This window comes from Muntiacus reevesi, chromosome 2 (genome assembly GCF_963930625.1).
Source record: "Muntiacus reevesi chromosome 2, mMunRee1.1, whole genome shotgun sequence".
Taxonomy (NCBI): Eukaryota; Metazoa; Chordata; class Mammalia; order Artiodactyla; family Cervidae; genus Muntiacus; species Muntiacus reevesi.
The window spans coordinates 262,085,556-262,097,672 of NC_089250.1; the positions used below are offsets into that span (position 1 = coordinate 262,085,556).

Consider the following 12,117-nt stretch of genomic DNA (forward strand, 5'->3'; position numbering starts at 1 on the left):
TGAAGTTGATTGTTTTGGGGTGAAATGTCCTATAGATATCAATTAGGTCTAGCTGGTCCATTGTATCATTTAAGGTTTGTGTTTCCTTGTTGATTTTCTGTTTAGTTGATCTATCCATGGTTGTGAGTGGGGTATTAAAGTCTCCCACTATTATTGTGTTACTATTAATTTCCTCTTTCATACTCGTTAGTGTTTGCCGTACATATTGCGGTGCTCCTATGTTGGGTGCATATATATTTATAATTGTTATATCTTCTTCTTGGATTGATCCTTTGATCATTATGTAGTGACCTTCTTTGTCTCTTTTCACATCCTTTATTTGAAAGTCTATTTTATCTGATATGAGTATTGCGACTCCTGCTTTCTTTTGGTCTCCGTTTGCGTGAAATATTTTTTTCCAGCCCTTCACTTTGAGTCTGTATGTGTCCCTTGTTTTGAGGTGGGTCTCTTGTAGACAGCATATATAGGGGTCTTGTTTTTGTATCCATTCAGCCAATCTTTGTCTTTTGGTTGGGGCATTCAACCCATTTACATTTAAGGTAATTATTGATAGGTGTGGTCCCGTTGTCATTTACTTTGTTGTTTTGGGTTCACGTTTATACAACCTTTCTGCATTTCCTGTCTAGAGAAGATCCTTTAGCATTTGTTGAAGAGCTGGTTTGGTGGTGCTGAATTCTCTCAGCTTTTGCTTGTCTGTAAAGCTTTTGAATTCTCCTTCATATCTGAATGAGATCCTTGCTGGGTACAGTAATCTAGGTTGTAGGTTATTCTCTTTCATTACTTTCAGTATGTCCTGCCATTCCCTTCTGGCCTGGAGGGTTTCTATTGATAGATCAGCTGTTATCCTTATAGGAATCCCTTTGTGTGTTATTTGTTGTTTCTCCCTTGCTGCTTTTAGTATTTGTTCTTTGTGTTTGATCTTTGTTAATTTGATTAATATGTGTCTTGGGGTGTTTCGCCTTGGGTTTATCCTGTTTGGGACTCTCTGGGTTTCTTGGACTTGGGTGGCTATTTCCTTCCCCATTTTAGGGAAGTTTTCAGCTATTATCTCCTCGAGTATTTTCTCATGGCCTTTCTTTTTGTCTTCTTCTTCTGGAACTCCTATGATTCGAATGTTGGGGCGTTTCACATTGTCCCAGAGGTCCCTGAGGTTGTCCTCATTTCTTTTGATCCTTTTTTCTTTTTTCCTCTCTGCTTCATTTATTTCCACCATTTTATCTTCTACCTCACTTATTCTATCTTCTGTCTCCGTTATTCTACTCTTGGTTCCCTCCAGAGTGTTTTTGATCTCATTCATTGCATTATTCATTTTCAATTGACTCTTTTTTATTTCTTCTAGATCTTTATTAAACATTTCTTGCATCTTTTCAATGCTCTCTCCCCTTTTGATTCTCCTCTTCTCCTCCTGGTCACCTCTATCTCCCTTCTCCCTCTACCCTTCTCCATATAAGTCTGTGAACCTCTCTGGGTGTCCCTCACTGTGGAGAATCTTTTCACCATTAACCTAGATGTTTTATCATTGGTGCTGTATGGATGGAGAAGTCTTGAGGCTACTGTAAGAATAAGACTGAAAACCAGAGGCAGGAGGCTTAAGCCCAAAACCTGAGAACACCAGAGAACTCCTGACTCAGGGAACATTAACTGATAAGAGCTCATCCAAAAGTCTCCATACCTACACTGAACCAAGCACCATCCAAGAGCCAACAAATTCCAGAGCAAGATATACCCTGCAAATTCTCCAGCAACACAGGAACATAGCTCTGAGCTTCAATATACAGGCTGCCCAAAGTCATACCAAACCCACAGACATCTCAAAACTCACTACTGGACACTTCATTGCACACCAGAGAGAAGAAATCCAGCTCCACCCACCAGAACACCAACACAAGCTTCCCTAACCAGGAAACCTTGACAAGCCACTCATCCTACCCCACCCATGGGGAGGAAGATCCACAATAAAGAGGAACCACAAACTGCCAGAATACAGAAAGGCCACCCCAAACTCAGCAATCTAAACAAGATGAAAAGGCAGAGAAATACTCAGCAGGTAAAGGAACATGATAAATGCCCACCAAACTAAACAAAAGAGGAGGAGATAGGGAGTCTACCTGAAAAAGAATTCAGAATAATGATAGTAAAAATGATCCAAAATCTTGAAAACAAAATGGAGTTACAGATAAATAGCCTGGAGACAAGGATTGAAAAGATGCAAGAAATGTTTAACAAGGACCTAGAAGAAATAAAAAATAGTCAATCAATAATGAATAATGCAATAAGTGAGATAAAAAACACTCTGGAGGGAACCAACAGTAAAATAATGGAGGCAGAAGATAGGATAGGTGAGGTAGAAGATAGAATGGTAGGAATAAATGAAGCAGAGAGGAAAAAAGAAAAAAGAATCAAAAGAAATGAGGACAACCTCAGGGACCTCTGGGACAATGTTAAATGTCCCAATATTAGAATCATAGGAGTCCCAAAAGAAGAAGACAAATAGAAAGGCCATGAGAAAATACTTGAGGAGATAATAGTTGAAAACTTCCCTAAAATGGGGAAGGAAATAGTCACCCAAGTCCAAGAAACCCAGAGAGTCCCAAACAGGATAAACCCAAGGAGAAACCCAAGACACATATTAATCAAATTAACAAAGATCAAACACAAAGAACAAATATTAAAAGCAGCGAGGGAAAAACAACAAATAACACACAAGGAGATTCCCATAAGGATAACAGCTGATCTTTCAATAGAAACACTTCAGGCCAGAAGGGAATGGCAGGACATACTTAAAGTGATGAAAGAGAAAAACCTACGGCCCAGATTACTGAACCCAGCAAGGATCTCATTCAAATATGAAGGAGAAATCAAAAGCTTTACAGACAAACAAAAGCTCAGAGAATTCAGCACCACCAAACCAGCTCTTCAACAAATGCTAAAGGATCTTCTCCAGACAGGAAACACAGAAAGGGTGTATAAACTTGAACCCAAAACAACAAAGTAAATGGCAATGGGATCATACTTATCAATAATTACCTTAAATGTAAATGGGTTGAATGCCCCAACCCAAAGACAAAGACTGGCTGAATGGATACAAAAACAAGACCCCTATATATGCTGTCTATACAACACCCACCTCAAAACAAGGGACACATACAGACCGAAAGTGAAGGGATGGAGAAAGACATTCCACACAAGTGGAGACCAAAAGAAAGCAGGAGTAGTAATACTCATATCTGATAAAAATAGACTTCAAAACAAAGGCTGTGAAAAGAGACAAAGAACATTACATAATGATCAAAGGTTCAATCCAAGAAGAAGATATAACAACTATAAATATATATGCACCCAACATAGGAGCACCACAATATGTAAGGCAAAGGCTAACAAGAAAGGGGAAATTAACAATAACACAATAATAGTGGGAGACTTTAATACCCACTCACACCTATGGATAGCTCAACTAAGCAGAAAGTTAACAAGGAAACACAAATTTTAAATGATACAATGGACCAGTTAGACCTAATTGATATCTATAGGACATTTCACCCCCAAACAATGAATTTCACCTTTTTCTCAAGTGTACACGGAACCGTCTCCAGGATAGATCACATCCTGGGATGTAAATCTAGCCTTGGTAAATTTAAAAAAATGAAATCATTCCAAGAATCTTTTCTGACCACAGTGCAGTAAGATTAGATGTCAATTATGGGAAAAAAAGCTATTAAAAATTACAACATATGGAGGCTAAAAACACGCTTCTGAATAACCAACAAATCACAGAAGAAATTGAAAAAGAAATCAAAACATGCTTGGAAATGAATGAAAATGAAAACACAATAATCCCAAACCTATGGGACACTGTAAAAGAAGTGCTAAGGGGAAGGTTCATACCATTACAGGTTTACCTCAAGAAACAAGAACAAAGTCAAATAAATAACCTAACTCTACACCTAAAGCAACTAGAAAAGGAAGAAATGAAGAACCCCAGGGTTAATAAAAGGAAAGAAATCTTAAAAGTTAGGGCAGAAATAAATGCAAAAGAAACTAAAGAGACCATCACAAAAATCAACAAAGTTAAAAGCTGATTCTTTGAGAAGATAAATAAAATTGACAAACCATTAGCCAGACTCATCAAGAAACAAAGGGAAGAGAATCAAATCAACAAAATTAGAAATGAAAATGGAGAAATCACAACAGACAACACAGAAATACAAAGGATTTTAAGAGACTGCTATCAGCAACTATATGTCCATAAAATGGACAATTTGGAAGAAATAGACAAATTCTTAGAAAAGTATAACTTTCCAAAACTGAACCAGGAAGAAATAGAAAATCTTAAGAGACCCATCACAAGCAAGGAAATTGAAACTGTAATCAGAAATCTTCCAGCAAACAAAAGCCGAGGACTAGAAGGCTTCACAGCTGAATTCTACCAAAAATTTAGATAAGAGCTAACATCTATCTTACTCAAACTCTTCCAGAAAATTGCAGAGGAAGGTAACCTTCCAAACCATTCTATGAGCCCACGATCACCCTAATACCAAAACCAGACAAAGATGCCACAAAAAAGGAAAACTACAGGCAATATCACTGACGAACATAGATGCAAAAATCCTTAACAAAATTTTAACGGAATCCAACAACATATTTAAAAGATCATACATCATGACCAAGTGGGCTTTATCCCAGGGATGCAAGGATTCTTTAATGTCTGCAAATCAATCAATGTAATACACCACATTAACAAATTGAAAGGTAAAACCCATATGATTATCTCAATAGATGCAGAAAAAGCCTTTGATAAAATTCAACATCAATTTATGATTAAAAAAAAAAAAACCTCCAGAAAGCAGGAATAGAAGGAACATACCTCAACATAATAAAACCTATATATGACAAACCCACAGCAAACATTATCCTCAATGGTGAAAAAGGGAAACCATTACCGCTAAAGTCAGGAACAAGAAAAGGGTGCCCACACTCACCACTACTATTCAACATAGTTTTGGAAGTTTTGGCCACAGCAATCAGAGAAGAAAAAGAAATAAAAGGAATCCAGATTGGAAAAGAAGAAGTAAAACTCTCACTGTTTGCAGACGACATGATCCTCTACACTGAAAACCCTAAAGACTCCACCAGAAAATTACTAAAGCATACAGTAAAGTTGCAGGATATAAAATTAACACACCAATCCCTTGCATTCCTATACACTAAAAATGAGAAAACAAAGAGAAATTAAGGAAACAATTCATTTCACCATAGCAATGAAAAGAATAAAACTTAGGAATATATCTACCTAAAGAAACAAAAGACCTATATATAGAAATATATATATATATAGACCTATATATATGCATATAGATATAATATAGATCTATATATAGAAAACTATAAAACACTGATGAAAGAAATCAAAGAGAACACAAATGGATGGAGAAATATACCATGTTCATGCATTGGAAGAATCAATATAGGGAAAATAAGTACACTATCCAAAGCAATCTATAGATTCAATCCAATCCCTATCAAGCTACCAATGGTATTTTTCAGAGAACTAGAACAAATAATTTCACAATTTGTATGGAAATACAAAAAACCTCGAATAGCCAAAGCAATCTTGAGAAGGAAGAATGGAACTGGAGGAATCAACCTGCCTGACTTCAGGCTACACTACAAAGCTACAGTCACCAAGATTGTATGGTACCGGCACAAAGACAGAAATATAGATCAAAGGAACAAAATAGAAAGCCCAGAGATAAATCCACACACATATGGACACCTTATTTTTGACAAAGGAAGCAATAATATACAATAGAGAAAAGACAATCTCTTTAACAAGTGGTGCTGGGAAAACTGGTCAACCACTTGTAAAAGAATGAAACTAGAACACTTTCTAACACCATACACAAAAATAAACTCAAAATGGATTCAAGATCTAAACCTAACACCAGAAACTATAAAACCCCTAGAGGAAAACATAGGCAAAACACTCTCCGACTTAAATCACAGCAGGATCCTCTATGACCTACCTCCCAGAGTAATGGAAATAAAAGCAAAAATAAACAAATGGGACCTAATTAAACTTAAAAGCTTTCACACAACGAAGGAAACTATAAGCAAGGTGAAAAGACAGCCTTCAGAATGGGAGAAAATAATAGCAAACAAAGCAACTTACAAAGAGTTAATCTCAAAAATATACAAGCAGCTCGTGCAGCTCAATTCCACAAAAATAAGCCACCCAAACAAAAAATGGGCCAAAGAACTAAACAGGCATTTCTCCAAAGAAGACATACAGATGGTTAATAAACACATGAAAAGATGCTCAACATCACTCATTATCAGAGAAATGCAAATCAAAACTACAATGAGGTACCATCTCACACGGGTCAGAATGACTGCTATCCAGAAATCTACAAAGAGTAAATGCTGGAGAGGATGTGCAGAAAAGGGAACCCTCTTTCATTGTTGGTGGGAATGCAAACTAGTACAGCCACTATGGAGAACAGTGTGGAGATTCCTTAAAAAACTGGAAATAGAACTGCCATATGACCCAGCAATCCCACTGCTGGGCATACACACTGAGGAAACCAGAATTGAAAGAGATACGTGTACCCCAATGTTCATCACAGCACTGTTTATAATAGCCAGGACATGGAAGCAACCTAGATGTCCATCAGCAGACGAATGGATAAGGAAGCTGTGGTATGTATACACAATGGAATATTACTCAGCTATTAAAAAGAATGCATTTGAGTCAGTTCTAATGAGGTGGATGAAACTGGAGCCTATTATACAGAGTGAAGTAAGTCAGAAAGAAAAACACCAATACAGTTACTAATGCATATATATGGAATTTAGAAAGATGGTAATGATAACCCTATATGCAAGACAGCAAAAGAGACAGATGTATAGAACAGCCTTTTGGACTTCATGGGAGAAGGCGAGGGTGGTATGATCCGGGAGAACAGCATTGAAACGTGTGTATTATCATATGTGAAACAGATCGCCAGTCCAGGTTTGATGCATGAGACAGGGTGCTCAGAGCTGGTACACTGGGATGACCCAGAGGGATGGGATTGGGAGGGAGGTGGGAGGGGGTTCATTATGGAGAACTTATGTATACCCATGGCTGATTCATGTCAATGTATGGCAAAAACGACTACAAGATTGTAAAATAACTAGCCTCCAATTAAAATAAATAAATTAAAAAAAAAAAAGAATTATAGAGACTCCCCACATCCAAGCTATAAAATCTCTCCCTCCCAACCCACAGCTCAAAGTCTCACATCTATTCGAATGTCTCTCTCCAAAGGAACCCTCCTACACTGTTGGTAAGAATGTAAATTGGTTTAGCCAGTATGGGGAACAGTATGGATGTTCTTCTGAAAACTAAGAAGATAGTTGCCTTATGACCCAGGAATCCCACTCTTGAGCTTATATCCAAAGAAAATCATAAGTTGAAAAGATACATACCCCCCAGTGTTTACTGCAGCACTGTCTACAATAGCCAGGACATGGAGGCAACCTAAATGCCCATAGATAAAGGAGTGGGTAAAAAAGAAGTGGTACATATATACAATGGTATATTACTCAGCCTTAAAAATCAATGAAGTAATGCCATTTTCAGCAACATAGATGGACCTTGAAACTGTCATCCTGAGCAAAGTAAATCAGACACAGAAAGACAAATATATGGTGTCACATATACATTGAATCTTTAAAATAATGGTACAAACAGACTTGTTTACAAAAGAGAAGTTGAGTCAAAGATCTAGAAAGCAAACTTACAGTTACCCAGTAGGGAAAGGGAGTGTGATAAATTGGGGAATTTGGATTAACATATATACACTACTATATATAAAATGAAAGTGTTAGTCACTCTGTTGTGTCCAACTCTTTGAGATCTCATGGAGTATAGCCAGCCAGGTTCCTCTGTCCATGGAAAACTCCAGACAAGAATACTGGAGTGGGTAGCCAATCCCTTCTTTAATGATTCCACCCCCTTTGTCCTTCCCATCTCACCGCCTGGAAAGACTTGAAGAGGCCCTTCTGGTCCATTTGCAAGACATTCCCCAGGAAAGGCAGAGGCCAGGGGCCAGGGGGGAGGCGGCCCCCGGAGGCAGGGTGGCCCCAGAAGAGCAGGAGGCCAATGAAGATAATGAGTAGCAGGATGGTGGAGAGAGCCATGGTCTGGGCCTGCCTTTGATCCCGCTGGCCCTCTTAAAGGTAGCTTACTCTGTTGTTTGTTATTTTGCCCCATGGGTGGGGAAGGTGTGCCAGGATCCTCCCTTGGCAGAGCTCCTGCTAACTCTCCAGAGAAAACAGGGAGCCCATAGGACCAGGTGCTGCAGAGGCCATGATGTTTATCATCTGTGGATCCCAAGCAGCTTCGAATAAGCCCTTGTGGGTTGGAGCTGTTTTGGTGGGCGACTTCCTTGAATAGAGAGCATGTCCCCCAAGGAAAAGGAGTGATGTCAGCTCCAGGAACTTGTGGGGCTCTGTTTAGAGTGTTGGCACCACAAGGGCAGCTCTCAGAGAGTTTTATCAGGGAGTGGCATTGCATCACGAGAGACTGAGTTTAGCTGGCCAGCAGAAATGGGCATGCCCGCTGGGGCTTTGGGTTTGTCTGTACATCTGTGGAGAGTGTGGTGTGGAGGAGGAGGCAGGATCTGATGGGAGACCTAACTCCATGTGGTCTGAGATGATTCATTCATTCATTTCACAGCAGGTGTTTTGTTTTATTTTATCTTACCATTTTATTTTGCCTCATCATGTGACATGTGGAATCTTCCCCAACTAGGGTAGGAACCCATGCCCCCTGCAGTGGAAGTTTGGAGTTAATCACTGGACCAACAAGGAAGTTCCTTCGGCAATTATTTTAGACACCTGTCACCTGCTACATACTGCTCCAGGTATTGAGAGTAGAGTGTAGAACAAGACAGTATGTTTTCCCTCAAGCAACAGGCATTGAGGGGAAGGAGAATTCAGTTCAGTAGCTCAGTCATGTCCGGCTCTTAGCCCCCATGGACTGCAGCATGCCAGGCCTCCCTGTCCATCACCAACTCCCAGAGCTTATTCAAACACACATCCATTGAGTCAGTGATGCCATCCAACCATCTTATCCTCTGTTACCCCCTTCTCCTCCTGCCTTCAATCTTTCCCAACATCAGGGTCTTTCCCAATGAGCAGGTTCTTCGTATCAGGTGGCCAAAGTATTGGAGCTTCAGATTCAGCATTAGTCCTTCCAATGAATATTTAGGACTGACTTCCTTTAGGATGGACTGGTTGGATCTCCTTGCTCCCTAAGGGACTCTCAAGAGTCTTCTCCAACACCACAGTTCAAAAGCATCAATTCTTCAGTGCTCAGCTTTCCTTATAGTCCAACTCTCACATCCATTCATGACTACTGGAAAAACCATAGCTTTGAGTAGATGGACATTTGTTGGCAAAGTAAAAGTCTTTGCTTTTTAATATGCTATCTAGGTTAGTCATAACTTTCCTTCCAAGGAGCAAGTGTCTTTTAATTTCATGGCTGCAGTCACCATCTTCAGTGATTTTGGAGCCCCCCAAAATAAAGTCTCTCACTGTTTTCATTGTTTCCCCATCTATTTGCCATGAAGTGATGGAACCAGATGGCATGATGTTAGTTTTCTGAATGTTGAATTTTAAGCCAGTTTTTTTCACTCTTCTCATTCACTTTCATCAAGAGGCTCTTTAGTTCCTCTTTTCTTTCTGCCATAAGGGTGGTGTTATCTGCATATCTGAGGTTATTGGTATTTCTCTTGGCAATCTTGATTCCAGCTTGTGCTTCATCCAGCCCAGCATTTTGCATGACGGTCAGGAAGCAACAGTTAGAACTGGACATGGAACAACAGATTGGTTCCAAATAGGAAAAGGAGTACATCAAGGCTGTATGTTGTCACCCTGCTTGTTTACTTATGTGCAGAAATCATTATGAGAAATGCTGGGCTGGAAGAAGCACAAGCTGGAATCAAGATTGCTGGGAGAAATATCAATAACCTCAGATATGCAGATGACACCACCCTTATGGCAGAAAGTGAAGAGGAACTAAAAAGCCTCTTGATGAAAGTGAAAGAGGAGAGTGAAAAAGTTTGCTTAAAGCTCAACATTCAGAAAACTAAGGTCATGGCATATGGTTCCATCACTTCATGGGAAATAGATGGGGAAACAGTGGAAACAGTGTCGGACTATTTTGGGGGGCTCCAAAACCTCTGCAGATGATGATTACAGCCATGAAATTAAAAGACGGTTACTCCTTGGAAGGAAAGTTATGACCAGCCTAGACAGCATATTAAAAAGCAAAGACATTACATTGCCAACAAAGGTTCATCTAGTCAAGGCTATGGTTTTTCCAGTGGTCATGTATGGATGTGACAGTTGGACTATGAAGAAAGCTGAGCACCGAAAAATTGATGCTTTTGATTTGTGGTGTTGGAGAAGACTCTTGAGAGTCCCGTGGGCTGCAAGGAGATCCAACCAGTCCATCCTGAAGGAGATCAGTCCTTGGTGTTCATTGGAAGGACTGATGCTGAAGCGGAAACTCCAGTACTTTGGCCACCTCATGTGAAGAGTTGACTCATTGGGAAACACCCTGATGCTGGGAGGGATTGGGGGCAGGAGGAGATGGGGATGACAGAGAATGAGATGGTTGGATGGCATCACCGACTTGATTGACATGGATTTGAGTAAACTCCGGGAGTTGGTGATGGACAGGGAGGCCTGGCGTGCTGCGATTCATGGGGTCGCAAAGAGTCGGACACGATTGAGTGACTGAATTGAACTAAACTGACTCTGCATTATATAAGTTAAATAAGCAGGGTGATAATATACAGCCTTGACATATTCCTTTCCCAGTTTGGAACCAGTCTGTTGTTCCATGTCCAGTTCTAATGTTGCTTTTTGACCTTCATACTGATTTCTCAGTAAGCAGGTAAGGTGGTCTGGTATTTCCATCTCTTGAGTTTTCTACAGTTTGTTGTCATCTGGACAGTCAAAGGGTTGGCATAGTCAGTAAAGTAGGAGTAGATGTTTTTCTGGTATTCTCTTGCTTTTTAAATGATCCAACAGATGTTGGCAATTTGATCTCTGGTTCCTCTTCCTTTTCTAAATCCAGCTTGAGCATCTGGAAGTTCACAGTTCACGTATTGTTGAGGCCTGGCTTGGAGCATGACTTTGTAGGGTGTGAGATGAGTGCAAGGGCAAAGCAGAAAGCTTTGAAAGAAAGGCAAAAGAGAAGCTAAAGGCAAAGGAGAAAAGGTAAAGTATACCCATTTGAATGCAGAGTTCCAAAGTATAGCAAGGAGAAATAAGAAAGCCTTCCTAAGTGAAAGACGTAAAGCAATATAGAAAAACAATAGAATGGGAAAGACTAGAGATCTTTTCAATAAAATTACAGATACCAAGGGAACATTTCATGAAAAAATGGAAGGAGAATTCTCACCTCTCAAAAGATCCCTAGTGATTAGACAATAAGTGAGTCATGTGTAACCTGCTCGGGATCACAATAAATGAGTCATATGTAAACTGCTAGGATCACCTGCCCCAGGGATGCCAGATATAAGATGTTTATTTGCGGCTCAGGGTACTGGAAGGGGAATATCAGGGAATCCAAGACCCCATTATAGAACCACACAGCTCAGGGGCCATGGGCTGATGGGCCCCTTCATGAAGGGAAGGAGGAGGGAGAGGCAAGAAGATGAAGATGAGGGAGGACCACTCTGTACAACTATGACCTCCAACATGGATGTGATGGACAACACCACACTAAGTAAAAAAAAGCCAGACACTAAAAACCAAGATGGTATAATTCATTTATATGAAATGTGCTGAACTGGTAAATCCATGGAAACAGCAAGCATTTGGTGTTACCAGGGGCTGAGGAGAAGGGCAAATGGGGAATGACTACTAACGTGTACCAGGTTTTCTTCTGGGTGATGAAAATATTTGGAACTAGAGAGTAGTGGTGATGGTCAGGTTTGTGAATGAACTAAATACCACCAAATCATACACTTTAAACTAGTTAGTTACATGATGTGAACTTCAGCCTCATTTTAAACTATCTCGGGGCAGAAAGGAGCTGAGTGAAAAGTTTGAGCTCAAGAG

At 39.9% G+C, this 12,117-nt stretch overlaps 1 protein-coding gene across 1 annotated transcript in view; it reads right to left on the reverse strand.

Annotated features, from left to right (window-relative positions):
• Positions 1-8,181, reverse strand: part of LOC136157502 (cytochrome P450 2B4-like) — a 28,783-nt gene extending 20,602 nt beyond the window's left edge. Inside the window, exon 1 of the mRNA XM_065919366.1 lies at positions 8,017-8,181. Coding sequence (XP_065775438.1) covers positions 8,017-8,181 — 165 coding nt within the window. The remainder of the gene's footprint in view (positions 1-8,016) is intronic.
• Positions 8,182-12,117: the final 3,936 nt, after the last annotated feature.